Below are 12,447 nucleotides of genomic sequence, written 5' to 3' on the forward strand. Positions count from 1 at the left end.
GTAGTTTTTCACTTTTCAATTGACAATTTCACATTCAAAATAGCAAATCTAATAATCCTCACTTATTTTTTCCCATTTCTCATAGTAAAATCTTGTAACAGTGATATGTCTAATAAAATACTGAACACTTGACAAGAATATGATGAGTCTTAATCATTATGATCAGAGGGATTTCCCATTTCCATTAGACGACAATTAAGAAATGGTTATTAATTACTGCCTTTTACAACACACCGATTAATCTTACAGTGATCAAAATTCAAACCCTTTTACATCAATGAAACCACAGAGATTACTCTCTATTGGCAGCACTCTATTCCTTGTTATCCATTGCACTATGCAGCACCCTCCTTTATCATGATGGCTACTGATTGTGAAGTTCATGTCACTAATTTCCCAGTGCGTGTTATGATCATCATAAGAGAGCATGTGGCTTTGTAATAAAAGAAGCACACATGGGTGTAAACAAATACTCACCACATCAACATCACCGAAAGGTACCACGGCCGAAATGGTGGGTCAGAGACATTCATGCATGCTAGTAGAAATTTTGGAAACACAAGTGAAAACAACAGAACATTTTTTCTGTTGTGATATGTAATTTAAGTATGTGTTAAGAAATCTAAGTTTAAATCTTACATTAGATAGAAAATTAAATATCATAGAAAAAAAGCTATAAATTTATTGTCTTAAATTATTTTAGTTTGGAAGTAATCTTATCACTTATATATATATATATATATATATATATATATATATATATATATATATATATATATATATATTTTCTTTTTCTTTTTAGTAAGTCTCAATTAATTACTTATAAAATTGTTCTATCATATCTAATAATCTTAATCTTGTGAAATTTAACAATTAAGATCAAACATAATTTAAATTTTTTTTTCTTTTTTTATTTTCTGAAATGTCATTTAAAAATAAAATCGTGAAAAAAATACATACTTCAAGACGAATAATACTTTTAACTGTCACTGAACTTACTTAGGGTTAAAACAAATGTTGATTTTGGGAGAATTAATTTCTTTTCTTATGATTACTTAGGAAAATGATACTTGAACAACCATTTTTGACAACATTTAGACATGCGCACACGTGTCAAAATCTGAGTGGTCCATTTTCATTTAATTTTTCCAACTGGACCACTCAGATTTTGACACGTGTGCGCGTGTCTAAATGTTGTCAAATGGTTGTTGAAGAAGCATTTTCCGATTACTTATTACTGGACATTAATTTTCTTTTATCTATGCCATTGGAAATTCCCTTTAGGCTGAAATCAGCAATCTAGCTTTTTGACTGAAAAATAATTTCACCACATGTTTTGGAATCATCTTTCTTTCTTTCATTCTGTCCTTTTACTCCAATTTTCTGAGAGATTGAAATTTTGCACCACAGACATTGAACAGTAGGAAATAATTGCATCTCAATTTGGCTATAGTTTCAGTCTGATCTGTTAAATCGGTTTGACCACCAAGTTCCACCGAAAGGTACTAAAATGTTCATTATAACATGCAAAATTTCAACCCTGAACTATATGACCAAACCATCTAAGATATAAAATAGCCATATAATCTTGACTTTCAGACAATAAGAAGAAGAAAAATTATAACATCAATAAACTACAAGAAAAACTGTGCAGATTACATCCGAAAGTACTCAGTTTCGTAAAATATTTAAAAAGCGATTTGTAACATTTTACAGTAATATTTACTGTTACCTGAAATCATTAAGCAGTGGAATGAAGTAATTTTACCTTTAAATAGTGGAAAGTTTAAAGTGGTGAAATAAGGGACAAACCTAGCTATTCACTCTCCTTCAGTCTTATTTTACTTTAGCTTTTCGCTAAGCTCTTAGTATAAATAGGGACTAAACTCAACCGAAAATGCACCATCACAGAAGCAATTAACACATATTCCTCTCTCATTCTCACTCAAAACACAACCCTTTTTCATCCTAATTGAGGTGAAAATGAAGACAGCACACATTGCTTTGTGCACTTTGGTGGTGCTGCTTGTGGCTGAAGTTCAAGTGTCAATGGCAGTAACATGCAGCCCAGTACAGCTGAGTTCATGTGTGAGTGCAATAACCTCTTCAACTCCTCCATCAAACCTATGCTGCTCCAAGATCAAGGAACAGAAACCATGCCTTTGCCAATACCTCAAGAACCCCAATCTGAAGAGGTTTGTGGACTCACCTAATGCAAGGAAAGTTGCTAGCACTTGTGGAACTCCCTTCCCAAGGTGCTAAGTGTTAAATCTGAAGAGGGTTTCTCTGCCTGATTATTCATGATCTTCATCATGATCTCCAAGTGTTCTGGCAAGAGACTAGAGAGTGAAAGAAAATATATATATATATATATATATATATATATATATATATATATATATATATATATATATTTGTGGTATCATCGTATATGGTGTGGTTTAACGTCTATGTTTTCATGTTAGTAAAAATGTACTAGTCCTAATGGATATGTGATGCTTTGCTTTCATGTCATTCCATTTCAGTTCCTTGGTGTGGTCTCACCTTACGTAACGTTAGCTGTTGCAAAAGACTGTATTTATAATTCAAAGAATGATCTCATTATGTGTCCTTCTTAACTCTCCTTTCACTTTCTCTCTCTCACTCAATTTGTCACTGACATTGCTTATTATGACAGAATTTAACATAAATGCCAAGCCATAAAAACAAATGGAGAAAACAGATAACAACAATGTTATTTGGTTGCACCATTAGTTGCCTTAACTATGATGAGTATCCAGGATTGTCGAAATGCCATAATATCAAACACTTTTTGTCACATTTTCTTGTATTATTTTCTCTTCCTCCATCTAGCATTCTCATCTGAGTTGGGAAACAAAGTTTCTGTACATGCGAATTGTTCCCTTAGAAAAAAACTTAATCATGTATTAAACATAGACAATCAAGGTTTGTCATTCACGAAAGTGAAAACAGTTTTGGCTTATATGCCCACTAACATGACACACTGATATATAATACTCAGTATGAACGTTAAAGGCTATTTAAAGGCTAGTGAAATATAAATCAGAAACCTGCAGATCATATATGAGTATTATATATAGATAATTTTCTCAACATATATATGTGAGTAAATTTTCATCAGACATGATAAAAATTAATGGCTATTTTAAAATTACATAGCCACTATCAGCATTAATATTTTAGTCTAAACTATCTGCACAAGATTTTTAGGTGAAGATTTGCCATTTACAGTAATGTGTATACATGTCAAGAGTCTTTCCTCTCTCACTTTTGATTCTAACAGGAATCTAGATATGGTGATGGAAATTATCTTTGTGTAGTTCCTCTTTTTGGTTAATGATATTTCTTTTCTTGTGTTCTTCTGATAGAATGTGGAAGGAAATACTAACCTAGTTGGATTACCTTGGTTCTTCCTTGCCTGCCTTCTTTCAATTAAAAATAAAATGTCAAAAGTCATAAATCATCTCACCTTTATAATTAACATATATATACATACATACATATATATATATATATATATATATATATATATATATATATATATTTATCTTCATTATCGTATTTGATTTTAGAAGTGAAATATTTCTCATGTCAAGATAATATTTTAGATTATGTGGAATACTTCCTAGAACAAAAAACTCATGTTAGCTGTTATAGAAATTTCTTAATGCAACACAGATTTCAGAAAATTCATTTTAGAATGAATTAGAAGTAGCCTACGAAATAAATTGGGTTTGAGAAGTTGGGCTTTAGGCTTAAAATATCGGGCCCAATCTTGGTGGGTCATACTGGTTTCAGTCCTGAATCAACCCATAACCTGTCTCTTTCTTGCAGCGTTGGTCTCTGAATCATTTGTGTGACTGTCACCTAAAGGTAAATTCCATACATAAAATACAAAAGTAAGCGAAGTAGACACACATTGACAACATGCTTCTTGTATATGATGGGAATCCAAATGAATTGGATCAGTTTATTGGAACAAAGAACATAGTCCAAAACAATAATTTTGAATTGAGAAATGCGCCAAAATCAATTAGCATTTACAAGACTTTTTTAATGGTACCGTAATATACAAACATGAAATCTATCACAAATTAAGCAAGTTTGTAATGGGATTCCAGCCCATTAACCATGGCCTCTTGTCGGATGGAAGCACGAAGTTCAGTTCAAACATTTCCTTTGACATGTTCCCTCCTGTTCGAAATCCCACAAGCTTTGCAACTATTTCAGCACTCTCCTGTACATGGATAGGATCATGAGGATCAGTCCAGAGTTTGCAGATAAATTGCATCCTCTTCTGCTTCCCATCAAGAGGAACATCCCATTTCATATATAACACTTCCCTCTCCTCCAACGACAAACGTGATGTCAGTCTCTTGGCCAGAAATTCCCTTTCTCGTTTCAAAGCTCTCATACTGCATAATACAAAAATATATATCATTGAAAAACTTTAATTCATAATGGTTAGCGTAAGTGTTTATATATAAAGACAGTTTAAACTGCATATAATGTATGTTCATTATGAGTAAACTGATGAGAACCTTGATGACAATGAGATAGTGGTATGTTCATCCCCAGCATGAGGAGATGGGCTTGCATTCCCATGTTCCGCTAGTTGTTGTTGCAACCATGTCAAACGCCTTAGTTCTACTTCCATGTATATTTGATCAGCTGGATCTCCCTTGAATAACAAATAGAACTGGGTCCTATGGATGATGGAGACATAACATAGATCCCATAATTCAAGGATCAGCTGTCGTTGCTCTTTAAATGTTATCTGCCACGGGACCTGGGGTTCCTCCTGTTCACATGGGTATTCTTCGTTGTCTATGTTGTGACCATTTGCTTCGTTTGCTTCAAGTTCAAGCACCTTGATTTCCAAATAAAAAAACATCAAATACATTAAAATGAAGATTGTGCAAGGGCATTCAAAGTATGAAGATTTTTTATCTACAAATATCCAAAATAAAAGAACATGAGTCTAAAGCTATTGGAAACTCATTAAAATGAAAAGTATGCAATGTATTGGAAGATACTTTATCATCCAGAAAACATACCTGGCAAACAAGTAACTGCTTTTGGTACTGCAGTTTCGCCACACGTTCTTTCAATTCTGTCACATATGCTCTTATACTTCTTACATTCTCCTCTGCTGCATTCTGAAACATTTTCTGCATTTTCTTCACGTTAACCGAACTAGAACGTCGATAAACGGGAGTATTTTCCTTCGATGAAACATCTCCAGCTTCTTCACTCTTTGTTGGAGTCTCCTTCTCAGACTCAGGCATATCAATTGAAATAATATCATCATTCTCGGGAGCTTTATTTTCAACATCTGGTTCCAGAACTTGCTGTGTAATAGATAATGGTGAGCAGGGAGATCTTAGGAAATTTTGGCGATTGGCAGCATTGCTTGAAGACAAAGGAAGCAACTTTTTCCTCCTGTGTTCCTTTTTATGCTTAGGGGAGGCTTCATTGGGTGAATGTTGAAAGTTATTCGGGAGAGACATCACCAACTTGTCTATGGACCTCTGAACATTTTCAAGCTGCTGTTCAAGATTTGCAATGGTGCTGCCTTGTGAATGAAGCCGGGTAATCTCCTCCTTGAGATTAGCACTGACACTCTTGTTGACAGAAACCATGCAACCAACTTCAACCTCCTTTGGTGTTGTTGACCTGACAGAACGCATTTCCCTTATTTCTGCTTGCAGTTTTGCAATTGTCTCAGCTGCATCTTGGTTACCTAATCTATGACATGCCACTTCCTTTTGTAATACTTCCAAGGCTCTATTGGCTTCTTCACCTAGCTGCTCTTGGAGATGCTCAAGCTTGCGAATTTCATGCATAAGGGTAAAAGGAGCAGTAGACGACTGCCTCAAGGACTGTCTTAATGCTGATCTTCTTACGTTCTCACATCCTGGCTCTGGTTTAAAAGATGATAGTGCACCGGTGAATGAGAGGCACTTCTTGACTGGGAGATGTGGTGATTCAACTGGGTTGGAGACCTGAATTGCAAAATGAACTTAAAGTCAGTTGAAATCAACCATTGCCAAGATAAAGGGGTAGATAAAAAAAGAGAAATTTACCTTTGGGTCATCCTGAAGCTTTCTGCGTAATTCATCCACCTGAGTTTGTGCAAGATCTCTCTGGCGTTTCAGCTCTTCAATTTCCATTTCCATCTGGAAAAAATCAGGTAACAATATTCAGTACATGTTATGACACTTGTTCCTCCTAATGATCAGTTTTCATTTTCCTATTTACCTGTTGAATTTTCCAATCCTTTTCATTTGAAGGATCGGGAGTGCGCAACACTGCCTCCAGCCTTGCAACTTCCTTTTGTAAATGTTTAACAAGTTGTTTGTCTGATACAACCTATTGATAGAAAACTGTCAAATTTGCGTCTTCTTATTTGGAAAATCAACAAATGATTATCAGGTAACTGAACATATCGTTACCATGTTAACTTGGGCGCTATTTGTTACTTCCTTTGCCCGGGTAGCAAACAAGAGAGTGTTTCGTGATTGTTCCACATGGGTCAGTGCAGGACTTAAAGTACAAATAATGGCAGTGCGAGCATTCCCACCAAGGGAATGTTGCAATATACGTGTAAGCTTTGAATTCCTATAAGGTATATGTCCACTTCTTTTTCCAACACTGCATATGATGATACGAATACAAGTAGTTAGAAGAGGGTGAAAGTAGTACTCAGTTCTAATAGCTCTACTAGACAATATTGTCCATTATAACAACTAAATTCACTTCTGTAAACAGCGTCGATTCTGACCTGAGCTTCCTTATAACAGTTGTAAGAGTCATCAAGCTGAGGTTAATATGGCAGCCTTCTTTCAGCCTAGTGCCATCTGCATGTGTCTGTGAGGCCCTCTCACTTCCAGCAAGATCAACAAAGTTCTGCAATCACAGACATGAATTATTCAACAAGAACTAATTCATCCAATTAAAAGTAAGCGGGAAACATCAAATTACCAAGGTTGCGACAAAAGATTTCACACAATCTGTATTTTCACGAAGGGTACTTTGAATTGTCTGCAATATACACCAAAAGGAAGAAAAATATGATATTCATATTAATTACAAGAGGGAAAGGAAAATAGGATGATCTTCTGAATTCAGCAAATAATTGTACTACTGTCACTGACCAATCTTATTATCTGGTGAGACCGCGAGCTGTTATCATTTAGAGCAGTTTCGCCAACCTGCCTTTGAGCTGCCAATTAAAAGAACTTTAATAAACTAAATTGTTTTAATGCGCAACAGGTATATAACATCATACAAGCATGGAAGTTCCCTACCTTCACAAATGGAGATCAAATGTCTCAAATGCTTGTCATCTTTTACTGTCTCTTCCACTAGTTTCTCAACCATAGTACCTTTCTACATTGCATGAAGAATATATCGTTAAGAAGGAAAGAAATGAAAAAGCATGCTACTGAATTGCTTTCTCATTAGAAAAGAAAAGAAAAAACTTCAAAATATCTTTAAAGATAAGGCAGAATATTAAAATATGAAAATTTTAAAATTCATGATCAGGAAGTCCCCAAATTGTGAGCTTCCTAGTATTAGAGAAAACACTAAATTGGAATCTTACCTCAGGATCATCAAGAAGCTTCAAACTGCGACCAGATTCTGAATTTAACAAGTCCCTTACATTCTCATTGTATATCTCTAGTCCAGATATTTTTATAGTGAAATCTCTTTCAGGAGACTGTAATAATGCCAATTGAAATATCTTAGTCACGCAGTTCACCAAACTTCAAAATTGTAATAGTTTATTACATATATTAAACTAAAACTCAGACAAAATATTCTCTTCATGGCAACAAGAATTCAATTCTAAAACTGAAAAGAATGTGAACTACAATGAAACCTTAAGAAACTTACATTCAAGATATGTTTGTAGATATCATTGACAGCCCTCTCTGTTATGCCTCTCATTGTATATGTTTTTCCACTGCTAGTTTGTCCATAAGCAAAAACTGTAGCTGCAAAAATTAAGCATGCAATGGTTATGTAATTCATTCTCCAGCAGATAATGGAGGTTTAGACAGAAAAAAACAAACATCTGAAATACAGTACCGTTAATGCCTGTTAATGCAGATAATGCCACATTCTTTACTTCTTCGTATACTGCTTCTGTTACTGAAGCAGGACCAAAAACTTTATCTGCAGGGTAAAAAGCTAGGTCAACAAATATTAAAAAGTTTAAGACATTAAATTAAGAAATGGATAAAAGAAACTGTTAATAACTAATCATAGCAAAACAAGGTGAGTTCATTTGATACCAAAAGTAAATGAGATAGGTTGGGCAGCCCGTTCTTGTGCAGGTGGTTTATACACAATAGTATAATCATTGATGCAGTCCCATGCCACCTGATCTTTGGCTAATTGCTCCCTTTTGTTCAAAGGTCTTAACCTTACTGTGACCACAATCTTCTCTTCCTTAGCTCTTGACCCTCCTGGAGTTGATACCGGAGTCCTAACTATCTTTGAAACTGGTGTTCCTGGGGTTTTCAAAGTCATTTTCTACAAAAAGTAGTGAGAAAATCATCAACAATGAAAAATAGGGAAAATTTAGTTAATAGATCAGTTCATATTCAGGGTTAGTTCATAAGTTCTTGTTCAATTTTCAAACATTGAATTGATGTTATATCAAATGAGATCTCTCCCAATGTGACTTGAATCGTGCTAAAGAAATATCAAACAAGAGAGTTTCACCTAAAGAACATTTGAGTTGAAGATTTTTTAACAAAAAGAAAATGAGACTGAAGTTGTATAGATTCACTATAGAATACTTTAACGGGAAAGATTCAGTTTAGCAAAGGATGAAATGAAATTTAATTTTAATACACCAAACACAGAAAAGGGAAAGATTACATTGCATGTTTTAAATTTTATTACATCAAGCACTGATTTTAAACATTAAACTGAGTAAAAGAGTAAAACAGGGAAGTAAGCAAGTAAACAAAGAAGCACATTAATAATAGATTCCAATACTCAAATGGAAAATGCAAAATCAACTCATCAGAGAGTTCAACAAGAAATGGCGAAATAAAAGGAAACGGAAGCATAAACTCACATCAACCCTAGTTGAGTAATTTCTTCAACTCAGATTTAGAAGAAGGAGAGAAAAGCGAAGCTGGTGAGAGTTGAGTTCAATTGGAAGAGCAATAGCTGTGTGTGGCAATTGTGATGATTCAAATGATAGACAGCGCATTGGTGTGTGTGCAAGACGCCACCATTTCATTTGAATTCGGGAACTCTTCCAACGGCTAGTTTTCTTTTCTTTTTTAATTAAATAATATCTATTACACTATAGTTTTAATTAATTGTTATTAATTTGATTATGAGTTATTCCAACGTTTTCATTCGCCAGATAATAATCATTGACGGACACTCAAGCAGTGGGACCTGTTTTGAAAACTAACGTTTTCTGTTTTGTTTGCTTCTGAGATGTTTTATTTTTTTACATGCTTTTATCAAATTTAAATTTTTTTCCGACAAAAAATGTCAAAAAGAATAAAGGGTTTTTCTTCTTTGATTTTTGTATTTTAGTCTTTTTAATATTTTGGAGAATTTTATCTTAAAACTTATCTACAAAGATATTGGTAAGTGTTTATATTTATAAACTTTATTTCAAGTAATACTGATTTTGAAAAGATAACTTTGATCAAAATTAAGTTTAAATAAAATGGTGTATGCACAGAAACTTGTATTTTCTTGTATTTTAATAATAAGATTTGTAAATACAATTTTCAACTAAATACAAGAGGTGCTTTGCTTTCCTTCTTCTAAACTTACTTCTAAAGATAAATAATCAAACACTTTAACAAATTTAAAATTAGATGTGGTTTTTAGTTTTGGAGTTTTCATGAAGTTCAAACATGATAAAATAAAATTTGGAATATTGCTATTGAAAATATTAAACATGATAAATGGATAAATTTATTATATAATTTATATTTTATAAATTTATTTAATTATTATTATCTAAATTATTTGTATAATTTGTTGAAATATTATTATATATTTATGTGTTATTTTAAGATAAATAATTTAATCTTGCAAACTTAGTATATTTTTAATTTATAAAAATTTTATTATGAATTGTAAAATTGTAAGTTTTTTAAAATTTATCGTGAAATTTTATATAACTTAGTAAACAATATGAAATGAATATATAAAAAATATATAATTTTAACAATTATATAACTATATTTTACTATAAAAAAAACCATATAGATTATGCCATTATATATTTTATTATTGATTTTGGTGTTATTTTTCAATTAGGGTTAAAAATACATTATTTAACTATATTATTAGGACAGTATTTCAATTAATAACTAATAAAAACTTTATTTGAAAATGTGGAACCCAGGTTGAAAATAGAAAGAAAAAAAAAACTGAAGCATAATTATGTAACTGAGAAAAAGAATAATTAATATGATTATAGAGTGTTATAAATTAAATTTAAATTCAAAATTTTCTATTTTAAATTAAAAATAGAGTTCCCAAATTATATCTTCATCTTTTTCAATTTTGACAAATTCTTACATAGATAATAAGAATATAACTATTGTGTTTTTCTTCAAAGAATATACACATAATAAAATTTTAATATATATATATATATATATATATATATATATATATATATATAAAAGAGATTTTTCTTTTTGATATTTATTTTTTTTATTTTTATTCTGTAAGTTATTGTTTTATTTAAATTAAACTGGTTTTTTAAATTTAATTATTTTTTAAAATTAAATAAATAAAAATCACTTATGAAATAAATAAAAATTGTGTATAATTAAATCGTAAAATTTATTTATATTTATTTTAATAATTATAATTTCATTATTTTTGTTATCATTATAAGTATGAGTTTTTACTATAATTATATATAATTGTATATAGTTTTTTAATATTTAGTTGATAAATATGTAATTGTCATTTGATATTTTATTTTAATATTTAAATAATTATATTTTTTTACATTGAATAAGAGGTTTTAGTTATTGGTAACTAACAAAAGTATAATTATTCTGAGGATGATACAACATGTCAGATAAGAACTAAACATTATTATGCTTAACTGAGATTATTATTTTAATCTTCCAAAATAGTCAAGTTTTTTTTTAATGTTATAGTTTATGCAATGGGAACTTAAAAGAAAGTGGGAAGGTTAAACTTCACTATTACCACTTATTATTGAGTAAACAGTTTTTTTTTTTTTATTTCAGATGTAATTTGTAAATATTAACAAATCACTATGTAAAGTTATGAATATAAATTTAGATGTATCTACCTAGTTAAAAAATAAATAAATATATTTACTAACTCTTTTAATAATTATACTTGTATCACTATTATCTATTTTCATAATAATTTATGCATTGCTCCATCAAAATATATACTTGATTTAACACCATCCTGATAGGTATGATATTATAGACACTCTCATTATTATTTTTTTATTAATTAAAGTTGAAAATATAGGTCAATATTACACACAAAATTAAAAAATGATACACATATTAGAGAGGAGAAAAACAAATATAGTAAAATTTGAATCTTTTTCAGTAGAATTTCTAAACGAACCAATACTACCATGTCTAAAAGTAAGTTTACTTATAACTACACAAGATTTCAATTCACAATTCAGATATTAAGATATTCTATTCACAAATACTTATTTTGTGGGAGATCAAATAATGTAAAATATATTATGTTTGTGAGACAATAACGGATATTACATTAGACTCATTCATTACACTTTGAGATGGAAATATTTTATTTTTGAAAATAATGTCAAAATTGATCATAATTCAATTATTTGAGAATAAGGTGAACCTCAAATATTAGATATTTGTTTAACAAAAAGTAAAGGAAAAAAAATGAGTATTTGAAGATATAAATGGACGATTTTGTGAAGTCATTGTACAAATCTCCAATGAAATACGAGAATGTTTGTGGCTTTGGTACAAAGAAAGATCTTCTTCAATCAATTTTATCAACTACGATGTTTTAGGATTGCCTTCTATAATGTGTGTTGAGTAAAACCTTGATAGGAAAACTTGGATGGATACATTGGAGATTCTTATTATTTTATTTATAATAGCAAACAATTAAAAATAATAAAAAAGATAATATTAAATATATTTTTATCAATAAAAACAAATATATTGAAAGGAACAACTGGATTGTCGCAATCCATATGCAAAAACCATATACAATAAAGAAAAAAAAAATTATTTTTATTTTGCAACAAATGTAAGATATTGGCCTCATTTAGCTTAAGTACATATTATTTGAAGTTTTTTTTTATCCTTTTTAAAGTGTGGTATAAACTTCTAAACTTTTAGACCAAATTCTTCTGTGATATAAAAATTTTAGTTTTCATTATGT

At 30.8% G+C, this 12,447-nt stretch overlaps 2 protein-coding genes across 2 annotated transcripts; one reads left to right on the forward strand and one right to left on the reverse strand.

Annotated features, from left to right (window-relative positions):
* The first annotated feature begins 1,889 nt into the window (after window positions 1-1,889).
* Window positions 1,890-2,610, forward strand: LOC108345194 (non-specific lipid-transfer protein 2). The gene has a single exon (XM_017583773.2). The coding sequence runs from the start codon at window positions 1,984-1,986 to the stop codon at window positions 2,260-2,262; it is 279 nt and encodes a 92-aa protein (XP_017439262.1). The 5' UTR covers window positions 1,890-1,983; the 3' UTR covers window positions 2,263-2,610.
* A 1,330-nt stretch (window positions 2,611-3,940) lies between these two features.
* LOC108343828 (kinesin-like protein NACK1) lies at window positions 3,941-9,262 on the reverse strand. Its single transcript, XM_017582225.1, has 15 exons — window positions 9,116-9,262; window positions 8,322-8,562; window positions 8,116-8,202; window positions 7,921-8,021; window positions 7,628-7,744; window positions 7,332-7,413; window positions 7,179-7,246; window positions 7,006-7,065; window positions 6,806-6,930; window positions 6,477-6,675; window positions 6,283-6,393; window positions 6,108-6,200; window positions 5,079-6,026; window positions 4,563-4,891; window positions 3,941-4,436 (listed from the first exon to the last, which is right to left on the reverse strand). Exons 2-15 carry the CDS (start codon window positions 8,557-8,559, stop codon window positions 4,109-4,111), a joined length of 2,886 nt encoding a protein of 961 aa, XP_017437714.1. The 5' UTR covers window positions 8,560-8,562; window positions 9,116-9,262; the 3' UTR covers window positions 3,941-4,108.
* Between the last annotated feature and the right edge of the window lie 3,185 nt (window positions 9,263-12,447).

This window comes from Vigna angularis, chromosome 8 (assembly GCF_016808095.1).
Source record: "Vigna angularis cultivar LongXiaoDou No.4 chromosome 8, ASM1680809v1, whole genome shotgun sequence".
Classification (NCBI taxonomy): domain Eukaryota; kingdom Viridiplantae; phylum Streptophyta; class Magnoliopsida; order Fabales; family Fabaceae; genus Vigna; species Vigna angularis.

Excerpts from the sequence above, each read along its gene's own strand:
- LOC108345194 (XM_017583773.2), top strand. The coding sequence starts at position 1,984 with ATGAAGACAGCACACATTGCTTTGTGCACTTTGGTGGTGCTGCTTGTG.
- LOC108343828 (XM_017582225.1), bottom strand. The coding sequence starts at position 8,559 with ATGACTTTGAAAACCCCAGGAACACCAGTTTCAAAGATAGTTAGGACT. Across the intron at positions 8,203-8,321 it reads ACCTATCTCATTTACTTTTG|ATAAAGTTTTTGGTCCTGCT; the intron begins GTATCAAATGAA and ends TTTACCCTGCAG. Across the intron at positions 6,201-6,282 it reads AGGATTGGAAAATTCAACAG|ATGGAAATGGAAATTGAAGA; the intron begins GTAAATAGGAAA and ends GATTTTTTCCAG.